Source organism: Leuciscus leuciscus (genome assembly GCF_965113295.1).
Source record: "Leuciscus leuciscus genome assembly, chromosome: 2".
NCBI classification, from domain to species: Eukaryota; Metazoa; Chordata; class Actinopteri; order Cypriniformes; family Leuciscidae; genus Leuciscus; species Leuciscus leuciscus.
Genome location: NC_138726.1, coordinates 47,750,460 through 47,766,706, shown reverse-complemented (window position 1 = coordinate 47,766,706; position 16,247 = coordinate 47,750,460). Strand labels below are relative to the sequence as shown.

At 35.8% G+C, this 16,247-nt stretch overlaps 1 protein-coding gene across 2 annotated transcripts in view; it reads left to right on the top strand.

Annotated features, from left to right (window-relative positions):
• efl1 (elongation factor like GTPase 1) overlaps positions 1-16,247 on the top strand; it is a 98,358-nt gene that overhangs the window by 29,084 nt on the left and 53,027 nt on the right. The window contains exons 13-15 of one of the 2 annotated variants that reach the window (XM_082154219.1): positions 1,733-1,845; positions 2,716-2,882; positions 3,744-3,879. In XM_082154219.1, coding sequence (XP_082010345.1) covers positions 1,733-1,845; positions 2,716-2,882; positions 3,744-3,879 — 416 coding nt within the window. Of the gene's footprint in view, positions 1-1,732; positions 1,876-2,715; positions 2,883-3,743; positions 3,880-16,247 lie in introns of both variants that reach the window. The other variant, XM_082154218.1, reaches the window with a different exon arrangement.

Here is a 16,247-nt window from a genome sequence, read left to right as displayed (position 1 = left end):
CTCTGGACTGTATCCTGTTTTGATGTGATTTATGCCCCCCAAAATTGTAATTAATATTTCAACATGGCAGTGTTCTCTCAAATCATCATATAGCTTTGTTTACGACTCTGAAGTTAAAGCCAACACTTTCCATGAATAAGGTACGCTTTGTCCCGTTACATTTTCCTAGCAATAAAGACACAAATCCCATCTGGTATTTAATTCACTGCAGTAAAAAAAATAAAAAAATCATACAAATTTTTTTTTTATTTAATCATTGACAATCATGCAACATTCCATAAACTGAGAGTAACCACATTTGCACCCTTTCACAGCATGATGGGTTTGTAATTTTCTCAATTTTGCACACATTGTAGTGTGAATCTCAACTTTTTTTACCTTGTTATCAAGCGATATCAATGATCGACAAGAATGAAATGTTTTCTTTCATTTATGGGAAATATAAGTTTGGTGGCAAAACTACTGTAGATAGTCCCTACTGAGAGACCACTGCAACCCTTTTTTAATTTTTTTTATTTGCTAAAAAATAACACAATCACACAACATATATATAAAATAAAATAACTTTATATAAACTATAATAAACGTATAATATTTAGTTTGACAATCATTCTTAAGAATCATAACTCTATTGAGTCAGCCATACTACACACATCGCTTCAGTCAATACTGAGCTGAAACTTTTGTTACCAATTACAGCTTGTTTGGCAAGTGTTTTGCAGCGTCATAAAAAGAAAACTTGATGAACTCCACAATCATTTGACTGGTAATGTCTCGCCAATTATACCGTGTAACCGCGTAGGATCTATATTTGGATATAAAGCAAAATAAGTCACAGTTGTTGGCTGTTATGTTCCTCTTGCAGCGATTTGTTTATAGTCTGTAACGATCGTTCATTTGTCATCTCCTCAGATGGAGCCATCACCCTGCTTTAGAAGGGCCCTTAATAAATGTGGCAGCAGTTTGGAGGCAAACATGGTTTAAATCTTCTATTGGATCTACTGCTTGGGTGCATAAAAGCACATTATTAGTGCTTGATACTGGCTTGTTTCAAGCTATGGTAACTCCTTGGTACATTTTTGGTATGTTGAGAACTGAGCCAGATTCTTTCTAGCCAGTTTCACTTTAAGATTTATATCTTCAAGTTAAACAATTGTAAGAGTTTGGTGTTCTATTTAAGCTTGTCCGCAGCTCCCCTTTGTTCTTATGGCATGTCTGCTTCTTTTTGAAATAGAAATGTTGAATCAGTTCACTTATCTTTGCTTTTGAAATTGAATGTGTGTGATAATAGCTGGCACAAAAAACTTTTGGCTATAAAAAAAAAAAAGAAGATTTTATGTTGCATAGGCCTACACTGGTCCAAAATAACTTTTTTAATCATTTGTATGGACATTTTCATGTTAAATGAATGATTTATATGACAATTTTATTTCAGACTAAATGCTGGATAAAACATGAACAGCATTGTATGTTGTGAATGCTGATAAACTATATAATCAGTATAATTGGCATTGGAATTATAATGTGCAATACAATGAAATAAAATTGCGCAGTGATCTGTTGGCAAATTTCAGAGTTTAAGAAATGGCTTTCCTGTAATTCACGAGAATTAGAGAATTAATAATAGTAACAGAAAACAATGTAGCCCACTGTGCAGTTGTGATCTTGCCAAGTGCTCAGACTTCTGTGGTTCACAACCGTTATGATTTGTGATGTTTTTTTGTACTTTCAGGCCGTTGACTCAGGAGGAGATCGCCCAGAGAAGAGAACTGGCCAGACAGCGTCACGCCGAGAGACAAGCTGCCAATCAGAGTGCAGAAAGCCCCGGGTCAGCTGATGCTGGAGGTACTTCAGCCCCAGCAGCCCCGGCCATCGGTAGTGTCACAGACAAGAACTGAATCTGTTTAATGATGTGTGTGTGTGTGACAGTGAATGAGTAAAAGAGGCGTGTTTGGCACAGGCTATATTTCTTACGCCAAATTCTGTACAATGGTGCATATCAAACTATTATGGTATGTTCATTTCTTTGACAGAACGTGGAGGCTTCTTTATTTGACATTCAATTAAAGAGGACCTATTATGCCCTTTTACAAAGTCTTGATTTTATTTTTGGGGTTTATTAGAATTGAATTTGAGGTTTTCATGCTTAAATGTTAAAAAACACCTTATTTTTCACATATTTCCATTGTTGCAGCACCTCTCTTCCCAGTCTGTCAGTATCTCTCTGTTTAGTTCTGGTCTCTATGAAGCCCCTCAATCCGGAAAGCGCAACGTGCTCTGATTGGTCAGTTGGACCAGTGTGTTGTGATTGGTAAACCGCTTTGAGTGTGTTTGGGAAATGTAATGACATTACCATAACAACAAGTTTCAATACACTACTAACGCAACTCAGCTAGACCTCAGACCTTTTTTTTTTTTTTTGCATTTGTCTTGTGCGGGAATTATTTAAATGAGGAATATTGTGATGTGTTCGTTCCTGGAAGAAAACTCAAGACTACAATGGAGGCGTTTCAGGGAGAAGAGTTACAAAACACAAAGTCACTCCAAAGGGAGTTTTTCTCTTTGTTTTTTGTAACTTTGAGACCTGTTTCTAGCTCAAACAGCAACACAAAAAAGTTGAAAATGTAAAAAGGCATAATAGGTCCTGTTTAAAAGCTTTTATGTTTACTCTGAAGTATTCATCAACTTTATTTTGTATGTTTGTGTGTTCTGCAGATGCTCTGTGTGCGCAGACAGAGGCTCTCTCGGTCAAAACTGCAGTGGAGGAGGAAAACAAAGAGCATTTTGTGGCCTTCGCACGAGTCTACAGCGGTGTCGTCAGAAAAGGCCAAAAGGTGTTTGTGCTCGGACCCAAATACGATCCATCACTGGCGCTCAGAGTGGTGAGCAGCTGTTTGTCTGTCTTAATAACTGCAGATGGTTTCCTTATCCAAGAATTAATGCAATTCATAACATAATCATCACACAATTAATAATCCTTAACCCTGGTGAACTTGAACTCGGGTAAATGAACTGCCTCGTTCGGGTTCATTTCCAATTAATTTCCTCATGTTTGAAGCTGTCTGGAGCTAATTGTCATATTATTACAGAGAAACCATTATACGACTTATTGAGACATTCATTGAAGTCTCTGAGATTAATTTGCATAAAGCTCCACCATCATCAGCCATTAGGAACGTCATCAAATTAGGAGCGGTAGCATCCACTAAAAAAAAAGGAACTTGCACGGGTTGGTAAAAAATTGCAATGGTGTGTGTATGTGTGTATATATATGTACAGTATACACACATACATACATACATACACACACATATAGGCAGACAGGCAGGCGGATGGATGGATGGATGGATGGATGGATAGATGATATAAGCTAAAATAATTCACTGACAGCTCTTACTCAAACAGAGAGAGCTGACAGAGACAGACACGTCACAATAGTACTATATAAACTATTTACAACACAATTTGTTGAAGGCACAGCTAAATATGGTATTTATTAGACTTTATGTGAAGATTAAAAGTGAAATTTCAATTTGTTGTTACCGGTAAGTTATATTTTTTTCTATAAAAAAAACACAAAAAAAACACAAAAAAATGTCAATTATACTGTAATGTTGAATGGCTATAATTACTAATTTCCATTTTTCAGAAAAATCCATTTGTTAGGCACATCAGTAGCAGCACAATATATTATATAGTACTGATGCTGATGTGGGCGTTTTGTTGATCATTTTCTCCTGTAGCTTCCTGAGGGTTGTTCAGTAGCTGATGCTTTACCCAGCGTCCCCCACATGGCCTGCTGTACCGTAGACAGCCTCTACCTGCTGATGGGCCGCGAGCTGGAAGAACTGGAGGAAGTTCCCTCAGGAAATGTTCTCGGTAGGTCGTCTGTTTTCCTCAGTGTTCCTCTTCACGGGTTCCAGATGGATTTGTTTTTAGTATTAGTCTTTTAGTTTATAGTGACTTTCACCTTCTTGAAGACAAAACTCTATTTCTGGTTATATTTTGGTTTGATATATGGTTTTTCATGGTTGAATTCTGCTGCAGTTAGGCCAAAATGAAATTACATAGCAATGCCATGGGATTCTGCTGAAGTGCTGGTTATTTGTGTTTTTGTGAAAAGCATTTATTTGAAAAGGGATTTTATTTTATTTTTGTAGCAAAGTAATAGTCTTTACTGACACTTTTAGTCAATTTAATGCATCCTTTCAAAAAACAAAAAAGTGTGTGTATATAGAGTACCTTAAAAGGTTTCATTTTTGTCAAGATGCTGCCTTAGAAGTCAGTTGCCTACAGTGTGTAGACAGGAAGGCATCTCCAGGTTTTGGAACAGAGCTTAATTGTGGCCCCATAAACAACCAGTGATGCTTTCTATCAAGAGAAGAAGATTCTTCTGGAGGTAGTTTTGACTTATATGAGTTTGTTGCCCTGGCAACATGGGTTGAATTGGGACATTTTGGCAGATATTTTTCATCATCTCTGTTTTGTCTGTGTTTACAGTCACAAATGTTTCAACACCAAATATGCATCAAAGTAGGACTAAATTATCCTGCAGGCTTTAGCTCAAAATACTGAAGTTCAAAATGACGACTTGGTTTAACAATTCCTGATTTCCCCCTCATTCTCATAAGTTTCCTTCAGCCTCAACAAACACAAAAGATTACAAACAGCTACGGCTTTCTTCAAAATGCTATTGAACTCTTCACACAGGCAGCTTGTGTCATGTAGTCTTTAGACCACCTTCTAATGATGATTTGTTTTGCTAGAGCCATCGCCTTGAGGTTAGCCCATGCCTTGGTTTTAATATTCACCTTCTTATTAGCTCGCTAATAAACAATAATTACGTGTCTTCATAAAAACGTAATTGCAATGCCTAGTAATCTGTTGAGTTAGAGATGGCAGTTAACAGAGCAATAGCAAACTGTTTTTGTGTCGAGACACGTGCTTCAGACACAGATGATAAAGTCCCACCCTCACTTTAGACGCGCGTTGTTATTAGCTGGGGCGACACACCCACTGCCCAAAGGCTGCAGCCCAGAAACGTCCCAAGCACAGGAATTCAAGAAGGACATATCAAAATACAGGCACAATGGTCAGTGTCTCTATAGACACATACACCACCACACTTCTAGTGGACCATAAGTAATGATTAAGAGGCTTTTTTTATCTACACTTTTATAAGAGGCATAAAGTCTATACTTTTTTAAAGTCATAGTTTTAATGTCATCAGCATTTAATAGAAACCAGTTGTGAATGGAACAACATATTCTGTGTTCATATACAAATAAATACATTTGAATAAATAAAAAATCTAATTTGAATGAATTTTCGATCATGATTGACTGATGTCCGGACATTTGTAGAAAAACTGTTTTTTATTTGTTTGGAATTGCTCTTTTTATATATATATATATATATATATATATATATATATATATATATATATATATATATATATATATATATATATATATATATGAATAACATGAATAACATGAATATCGTGTTTATATAAAAACAATAAATACATGTTATATTTTTTATTCACCAATATATATATACACTCACCAGCCAGTTTATAAGATACACCTGTTCAACTGCTCGGTAACTTGAATATCTAATCAGCCAATCACATGGCAGCAACTCAATGCATTTAGGCATTCAGAGGATCATCTTCTGAAGTTCAAACTGAGCATCAGAATAGGGAAGAAAGCTGATTCTAGTGAATTTGAATGTGGCATGGTTGTTGATGCCAGACTGGCTGGTCTGAATATTTTAGAAGCTGCTGATCTACTGTGATTTTCACGCACAACCATCTCTAGGGTTTACAGCGAATGGTCAGAAAAGAAGTCTGAACGCACAACACGTCGAACTTTGAAGCAGATGGGCTACAGCAGCAGAAGAACACACCGAGTGCCACTCCTGTCAGCTAAGAACAGGGAACTGGAGCTGCAATTCGCACGGGCTCACCAAAATTTGGCAATAGAAGATTTGAAAAATGATGCCTGGTCTGATGAGTCTCGTTTTCTGCTGCAACATTCAGATGGTGCGGTCAGAATTTGCCTTAAACAACATGAAAGTATGGATCTGTCCTGCCTTGTATGAACCGTCATCCCCAAAAATGTGTGTGTGTGTGTCTCTGTCTGTCTGTCTGTGTAGGATGACAGGAGGTTAAAGACTGTTATTCTCATATCAACAAGCTTTCAGGCTTTTGTGATACTTCACTATAGTCTGGCTATCACCAGACCTGGAGAGTACAGAGTCTGCTCTGTATTTTCTACTGCACAGGAAGCGTGATCAACGGGCATAGTTCAAATGACTCTGTACGCAATTGGATAGTCCTTCAACCAATCAGATCAATGATCCGGGTGACGTACTTTGCCGTGAAAACTCCAGGCAGGAAACGTGTCAACAAACGTGTTGGTTTGTAGCATTGATCAGCGGTTTGCAGAAGCAGCAATGGCATCGAGTGATTTTTGCAGGTTGTGACAAAAAAAACATGAAAGTGAGTGGTATTTACACCCACTCGAGCGATTTGTTTGCTAAACTAAAGAAGCCATTGAGCATCGTCATGAGGTTAAAAGGAATTGGATTGTCGGTCGTGTGAGAGCCAATAGCGCGCCAGGTGGATAAGCCAGTTTGTGATTGGTCCCCGCAGATTTGTAACGGAAGCAGGATAGAAAAATGTACCGGTTTCCAGCCTGAGCTGCAGGGCGAAATCAAATCGCCGGCAGATCGAGCTGGGTTTACCCAGTCTAACTGTACTGGCCATCGGTTCACTAACATTCCTAAACAACAGAGTCAGGCTGCAGCGTAAAATGGATTGCATTTATAATCTGCTGTGGTCTTCACCTCAGTGGTAAAGAGGCGCTCTGGCTCGTCATCTAACACTGGAAGGTCTGTGTGATTCTCATCCAAGACTCCCATAGTTCTGAGTCAGCGTCCAGATAGAGGCAGGAGCAATTAAATCTAATTTATGATTCTCAGCGTTCCTAACATCATAGATGTGTGTGTGTGGGTAATGCGCTGATGAGACTACATTTCCATTTCTCGTTTCTCATTTCTCATTTCTCATTCCTTATTCCAAAACCTCAGTCACCTCTTTAATGCACATTTGACTCTTGTTTTCTAATGTGGCGAAACAATTAGATATTGTGATTTTTTTTTTTCTTTTTTTTTTTCTTCTTGTCATAATGCATCAGTACTTTGGATCATTGGATTGATACATTAACAATTTGGTTATTAATTATTTATATCTACATTAATATTAGAACTAGGCAGTGTGATCTAAATGTAATGTTACAGTATGAGTAATTATATGTCGTAAAGTAGTAATGGTGTGTATTCCAATATAGTTACTTACGCAGGAAATATTTGTATAATAAATAACCATTAAATGATCATTGGTAAATTTCTGCTGCTACACAGTATATCCTATCTCACCAACCTGCTGTGTTTCATATAATTTCTTAGTTATTAATGAATTCGGGTGCAGATTGTTTTTTGTTAAAGCACTTCCGTTATTTGAGCTGTAAAGTTGTTGAAATTGTCATTGTAACGTTGGAACTTCTATATAGGCTGATGATATTCTGGTACAGAATGATACAGAGTTTACCAGCTTGACTTGGTTTTGATAGAAGTTGAAATATTGGATAATAACTCATTTTATCATACAGGCCTGTTTTACACAGCTCTGCACCCATATTAGCTGGTGGCGTAATTCACACTGCACATGTGACACTGAAAGTATAGCCTTTGAATTCACTATAAACCTATTTATCAACACTGTCTTTTGCAATTTTTACTTTTATTAAGCAAAATAAAATAATGGATTGAACTACTCACTAGTTGTTTGAGGGGGCAAAAAGTGTTGAGTTTGATTCATGTTCCACATACAGTGACAGAGATAATATTCAGCTAATCCTAATGAATCCAGTCGATTTATTACCAGTTGGCCCATTCCTGATGACCATTTTATATTATTATTGTTTTTTCATAGACTGTTTTGTTGAAGTGCTTTTTTCTAATTCTGGTCATATGCAGTCTTATTTTATGTTTGTCACTTAAATGGCTGAACATCTTGTAGATATTTGTTTTGGGTAATTCAGGGTTTGTTATACAAGACTTAACTTCACAAGCATATTTACTAGAACACATTGTGCTTGTAAACCGGTAACACTTGTATTGAGCTTTATTAGTAGTCATAGATTATTCATGTTTGAAGCTTTTATTGCCATGAAAGCGTATAATTATTCTCAGTTTTGATTTAGCACCTTATTCAATAGCATTTTAAATGTTTAGTTGCATGACAAAACCTTCGAATTGCTCGAGTCTCTCTGCAGTTTGTGCGGCAGTACATTGAACGACTGCCCAGTCCTTGTTTATTTGATGAGATTTTAATAAATTATGAAGGAGGGGCGCATTAATGTATTGACATGCTCGTCTAATGCTAGCTCACAAGGGGAGTGCAGGCACTTGTCAATAAAACACTACGCCTTTGAGTGGACATTACTGAACACTATTTCATAATTCAGTTTGAGCATCAGGCCCACGAACAGCCCTAACCAGATTTGAATGGTCTTTAGTGAGCGCTTGCACGTTACACACACGGGTGGAGAATCAATGATAATGCATGCTTTTATAATGAAGATGGCAGGAAGGTCAGGTCAGGAAACAGCAAGTCTCTGTGGAGGGCTGCTCCCTAATAGTCGACTAAACGTTAGTCGAAGAGAAGAGGCTTAGTTGACAAAACTTTAATTAGTCAGTTGGTTGCAGAAAAAATAAACTCCACAGGAAGTGGTGCAGTCACGCAGTCCGTATTGAACAGATTGTTGACACGGCAGGTCCGCGTCGTAATTATGTTGGGCTGGAAATCCAAACGTTCGCCTATCATTCATCGACCTAAAACATGGCATATCATTTGAAACCGTAGTTGTAGTCCTGCGTTAGCCATGTATTCGTGTTTAACAGCGGAATCCCTGGTGAAAAACTTTAAGCTTTACAGAAAATTCACCCCAGTCAGAGTCGGAAGAAATACCAATGCGCTAAAATAGCGCTTTAGCACAATCTCAAAATACTGAAATATCTATCTATCTATCTATCTATCTATCTATCTATCTATCTATCTATCTATCTATCTATCTATCTATCTATCTATCTATCTATCTATCTATCTATCTATCTATCTATCTATCTATCTATCTATCTATCTATCTATCTATCTATCTATCTATCTATCTATCTATCTATCTATCTATCTATCTATCTATCTATCTATCTATCTATCTATCTATCTATCTATCTATCTATCTATCTATCTATCTATCTATCTATCTATCTATCTATCTATCTATCTATCTATCTATCTATCTATCTATCTATCTATCTATCTATCTATCTATCTATCTATCTATCTATCTATCTATCTATCTATCTATCTATCTATCTATCTATCTATCTATCTATCTATCTATCTATCTATCTATCTATCTATCTATCTATCTATCTATCTATCTATCTATCTATCTATCTATCTATCTATCTATCTATCTATCTATCTATCTATCTATCTATCTATCTATCTATCTATCTATCTATCTATCTATCTATCTATCTATCTATCTATCTATCTATCTATCTATCTATCTATCTATCTATCTATCTATCTATCTATCTATCTATCTATCTATCTATCTATCTATCTATCTATCTATCTATCTATCTATCTATCTATCTATCTATCTATCTATCTATCTATCTATCTATCTATCTATCTATCTATCTATCTATCTATCTGAACACCCTGCTATTTTGCAAGTTCTCCCACTTGGAAATCATGGAGGGGTCTGAAATTGTCATCGTAGGTGCATGTCCACTGTGAGAGACATAATCTAATCTATATTAATCGATTATCTATATTAATCGATAATCTATATTATTTTTTTAACTATTTATTTGTATGATACAGCTGCAAATAAGTATTTGAGGGCTGAAACTTTGTTTTACTAGCACTCTTTAAGATGAATTGCTTGTGTTCTCTAGTTGAAGGTCACTTTGGATAAAAGCGTCTGCTAAATGAATAAATGTAATTGTAACGTAAATGACTACTAGTCGACTAGGAAAATCTTTAGTCTGCAGCCTTATGTCTGTGACATGTGTTAGCCATCATTTCATTGTTTTATAGTGTAAACTCCGCGGTCAGTGACTGCTGCTTTGAGGGGATGTTGATTGTAGATAAGTCTGTATTCCTGCTTGATTGGGCTTGTTTTGCAGCAAGGTGTGGAGGAGTTCAAATGCGAGCACGGAAAAAAGAAGGCCTTTAGATATGGATGAAAGATTTGTCCTTAAACCACATGACAGGTTAAAAGCATTGTTTGACCTGGCTCTCGGCTGACTGGACCCCCTAAAGACAAAACTCAAACCAGACGCACTGTCAAAAACAGGCCCACTCGACTTACCACATCACACGCACATGCTTAACACTACCATACCGCCCCGAAACAAAGCCAAGGAGAAGAGCCAATAAAAAAAATAAAGTGTAGACAGGGACAAACTATTTTTTTACTGATGCTTCCCTTCATATGCTGAAACTCCACAGAAACAGGAAATGAAGAACTTAAGTGTGATAGATGTCACTGTCCCCCTCTCTTCACCAGGGTTATACACTGTAAACCTGAATAAGTTGGAAAACAAAAACAAAACAAATCGAGGCAACCAGTTAGAATAAAAAATGTAAGTTAAGAAATTCAAGCAGAACTGGTAGATTTAAATTTTAATTACTCATAACTTGAAATATTTGAGTAAGCTAATTCATACATTTAACTTAGTTATGTAATCTCAACTTAAATAGTTTTGGTAGTGGAAAGTTGGCTAGCTTTATTTGGCTAATTCAGTAAATGTTAACTTGCTAATTGGTAACACAATGCTGTATTAGCATTAGCATAGCATAGCAATTTCAGAATGAGTACGGCAATATTGAACATTTAACATATATCTGTTCTCAAACCAAGTTCATGCTCCACTCATCACCATGATGATTTTTTTGAAGGCTAATGCGGAGCAGGGACCATCATACACAAAGTACATCTGTTTTTATTCAGGATGTACACTAGAAGATCTAACAACTGGATTTGCCAAAGTGTGTGAGGTTTGTGGCATTGAATATTTAGATATTGAAAAACGTGTTAAAAAAAGCATTTTTGCTGAAGGCTGTATTTTGCTGAAAAAGTATTATAGCATTTGCCTTACAGTTGTTCGGACAAAACTGTTAAACAAAGACAGTAAACAAATGAAGATGGAGAATAGGAGCCTGTGCATTTGTGCGTCTCTGGGATGTCAAAATAAAAGTACCCGACTCTTATCGGCCAAACAGAAATACTAATTAAACCATACCAAATATCAGCCGATATATTCGCCTTGGCGCCTACTAACATGTTTACTAACATTATTACCACTAATAATAATATAATATAATAAATTAAATTTAACAAATACAATTTTATGTCAGTTTGAATTCCAATTCAACAACCGGATAGGGCAGTTCTATTCAAATTCCAGCTCATAAATTGAAAGGAAGCCAATTCTTAAATTCTCAGTTTTGGTCAACCCTGATTGGCAGTGTTTACAAATCTAGTAAACCGCAGAAGTTTTATGGAAATGGCAAACTTTTCTGTGACAATGGTCTACTCTAAACCTTCTTTTTATCTTTCTCTACTTTGCTTATTGGAACTTTGCTGCAGTATTAGTCTTTGGTAACTACATGTTAAATGTCCATTTCATTTCAGCAATTTAGTACATCTGTTCTTAAATGGTTTCGTATTTATATGTAATTATAATTGTAACTCCGGTCGCCTAGTTGTGTGCGTTACCTGTGTGTCAGAGAAGATAAAGCTTTAAGTTTGTGTTGTATATCACAGATAGACCAAGTCAGAGTCTATTTTGTAGAAGCATCCTGTCGCCTCTCTCATCAGGAATACAAGCACAATGATTCTCATTTATATAAAATGACGTCATTCATTCCTGTGGCCTTTCCCCCTGGTCTAGTTCATAATGGCACACACATGCAGCAGAGCTTGTCTAGTGAACCATCATTTCCCACTTCAAAGCCACCCGCCTGCCTTTGTTCCTTCTCAAACAGGAAATCCAATTATTAAATCCTCATAAAATATGTGAAAGTGTCCCCCCCAACACACACACACACAAACCTTAAATGGTTTCACTGTTATTAATGATCAAGTGTAGAAACCTAAAGAGCAGAATTGAATTTCTGTAATGGAGATGAAGTCATTAATTATGGAGCGATCTCACTCTCGCTGAGTCTCACATTTATTTTTGCTTTCTTGAGAAGCTTTTTGTGATATTTGATATTTGAATGGGATTTAACAGATGCCTGTGGTTGTTTTATCATTTATTATTTCATTCCATTCCTTTGTGTGAAGAGTTTGATTTAGAACGACATGTTTGGCTGAGATCTTTTTGGTTTGGAAATATTTCCAAATTTACACTTATTTCTTTCTTTCTTTTTGTGTGTGTGTGGTTTATTGTTTCCTGGATTCCAGTTGGATACAAATATTTATTTCATTTTATTTTTTGTTTGGGTAGTTGATATGTCCTGTTGTGTCACATACTATACTACATTTAAAATTATTTTAGAATAAATTTTCAAGCAGTTTTTCAGACATTAAAGTTTTATTTTATTATTAGTAAAGGTGCTAAAAAACGGTAGCCAGTCACAGGTCCTAAGATAAACAGTTTTCTTTAATAATAATTTTTATATTATATTTTATATTGATAAAGCAAAAACCACCCATGGACTAATTTCGTATAAACTATTATCATTTATATTTTTTAGAGCTATTCCTTACAAACGTGTTGTCTCTCCTGCTTGAAAAAGACTATCTAAAATTGTATTATTTTATATGGAAATACAAAGATTTACAAATGTTCCAGCTCGGCATCTGAATGATCCATTTTGTGTCATTTTGTTTAATGCTTCATTCAGTGCAGTCTGTTATGATTGAGAGCCGCTAGTTTCAATAACCAGCCATGTATTCACGATTTGTCAGTGTTAGGACCTTGAGTGTGGGTTAGATATTTTTCAGCCTGTCTCAATAAACTCTGAAACTCAACTAGAACTGTTCAAATATTGTACAAATATTTCTTAAAAAAGATAGTTCTGTTCCCAAAATCTGACTGGATGAGCCACGTTTAAAAGCATAAATGTGCTGTAGTAAACATTATAAATATACTCTAATGAAGTATATTTATCACATCTTTGAATGTGTTTCAGTTTTTGAAAATTAAATTTTTAATTGTCTCTGTGTAAACTACAAAAATGCTCATTTGTGAGAACAGTGACTCTGAAACAGTGAAAATATGTGTTCAGTCTATAGGCACGTTGGGTTTATTTACTAAGTGACATCACCAACTACTAGCCCGGCAGCAGAATACAGTATTTTTGGTAGTTTTCGCAGATCCGTGTGAATGGGGATCGTTTTGACAGAATTGTCGTCTAATCTCAAATGGAGAATGGAGATTGCTAAACTCCAGCTTACTTGTTTGTCTGTGTTTTCAGATAATCCGCGCTTCTTTTGCAGTTTAGAGAGAGCACGTGTGTCTGTCGTCGCGTCATCGTCATCGTCTTGTCTTGGTCGTCAACGAACATTTTTCATAATAGATTTCGTAAACGAAATTAACACTAGACCTAAGTCTGGAAATGGTTCAGGGCATTTTTCCATGCAATTCAGGTTTTGACTGTTTTATCATCTGCTAGGTGAAAATGTCTGGCCACAAAAGTGGTTGCACACACATGATTTGAGGTATCATTTGTTTACTTTATACTTAATTTTTGTGGTTTGTAAGAATCCCAAACCCTACAAATGAGAAATAATACTACTAATGATTGCCTTTATATTTTGTCTTCTTCTCTTTTTTTTTTTTTGTGCTGCTTTTTTATTTTAAATAACCACTTGTGGCTGTGCATTACAATGATTTTACTAGAATAACGGGGTTAACAACATCTCTTTACTATGGTAAAATCACTGTAATGCACCGCTTATTGCTTTAATATGTACCAGAACAGTGGAAGAAGCAAAGTATTGGGAATAAAAGTGAACAACTAATGAACAACCTCAAAAAAACTAAAAAGCAGTCCCGTGGTCCACTGCACTTTGAAATGCACCCACCACAGGGATGACTCTTCAGCAACTGAACCGATTCACATGTGAGATCAGAAGAATAAGCAGATGTTTATTACAGGCCTGCGGTACGGGAATGATTGTCATGTGCAGCGCTCCAAACAGTTGTGTTGTTTGATGTGTGTACAGTGAGAGCGGCGGCTCAGCTGCTTGGGTTTTAAGATCGCGAGTAGGCCACAATGTGAACCACCAGCCTCGCTCTCTGGTTTGGTTCTGGTCACGTCAGTTCGCTACACAGCAGATGAGATGAATAATGCTGATTCATGGTGGCGAGCTTTGCAAAAACGTTTGTTTTACGGTATGGCTCGTGTGCGCACATGTTTACTCGTGTCTGGACAACAGAGCTCTGAGTAACAGGGATTGCGGCTTGATTTCCCCTCGGCAGGCTCCCTCGGTTATATACAAACTGCAATCAGGACGACCACAGATGTGGCACGTCAACGGGTGTTTCGATGACTGGGCAGATGTAGGCCGTTTACTTTGTTGATTGTAAAGCATGCTGGTTGGCATGAGCAGTAGGGGTGGGTCCAACAAACTAGTAGTCAGTTATTTATCTAGTTTGTTTTTTAGCTTTAATATTTGTAGCGGCATTACTTTAAAGGGGATAAACTGAAAGATGTAATTTGGTGAGTCTCAAAGTAAAGCATCTTAACTGAACTTTATTGATAGTTGAAGTAATATATTTAATGCATTGATTCAGTTCAATTCACATTTATTTGTATAACTCTTTTCACAAAACATTGTTTCAAAGCAGCTTTAAAGAAAATGCATGTCTACATTACAATTTAGAGTGATCTGTTATCAGAGGTGACTGCGTCTAAGTAATGTATTTCAGAAATGTACATATACAAATCATGCGGTTTGCTAACAATGTATTCATTTCAACAATGCAATAATTTAGGGCAGAAATAATAAGCTCATTGAAGTAATGAATAGTATATATAGAAAATTTAGCAGAGGTGCATGTTGATTCATGTTGATACATGTTGATATTGCTTTGGGTTATTATAATTTCTTTTTAAATAATAGCTATTAATTGTCAAGTAAATAATGGTGTAGACATACAGCAGCCCAAAACACACTTGAAAATATATTTGACCCTTTAGATCAAACAACACTGCACAAATATTATGGGATTAATAATAATAATAAGATATATAATAAGAAGAAAGAAGATGATAAATAATAATAATAATATATATTTTTAATTATTATTTATTTAATTGTTGTATTTAATAGTATCATTATTTTAATACTTATTATATAATATTATTTTATATGAAATTTAATATATTAGTAGTAGTAAAATATTTAGTAAATAAAAATAAAATAGTAGTAGTCAGTATTTAATGTCATAATAATAATTCATATAATTTTAATAATTATAATATATATATATATATATATATATATTAGGGCTGGGAATCGATAAAAAAAAATTAACTAATTAATTGCACAATTTCTGTAATTAATTGCAATTAAGCTTGTAATCATCAATATTTAAACTTAGAATCACCTAATTAAACAACACAGGAAAAAAAGGGAACAGAAAATAGCCCTATATTAAAATATTAAACATCAATATATCAATATATTATTCTTTTTCAATAATCAATCAACATAATCAATTTAACAGATTATTATTATTATTATTATTTTATAAATTATTATAACAAAATATAGTCCTACAAAGCTATTATTACCAGAGCATGTGATCAGGGCAGGTCATTTTACCATTGTTGCCCAGCATGGCTATACCAGCTCAGCAAACAGAAGTCAACAGAGAAATTTCACGTTACTTGAGTGGACTTTACTTTTCCAGTGCTTAGTACATGATTGAAGCCTTTGGGCCGTTAACGACAGAGCCGCCGACACACACACACACACACACACACACACACACACACACACACACACACACACACACATACACACACACACGGAACGGAGAGCTCGCCGCTGCTGGGCCATTAACGACAGAGCGAGCCGACACACACACACACACACGCACGCACGCACGCGGAGCACAGAGCGCGACGCACATACCGAGCG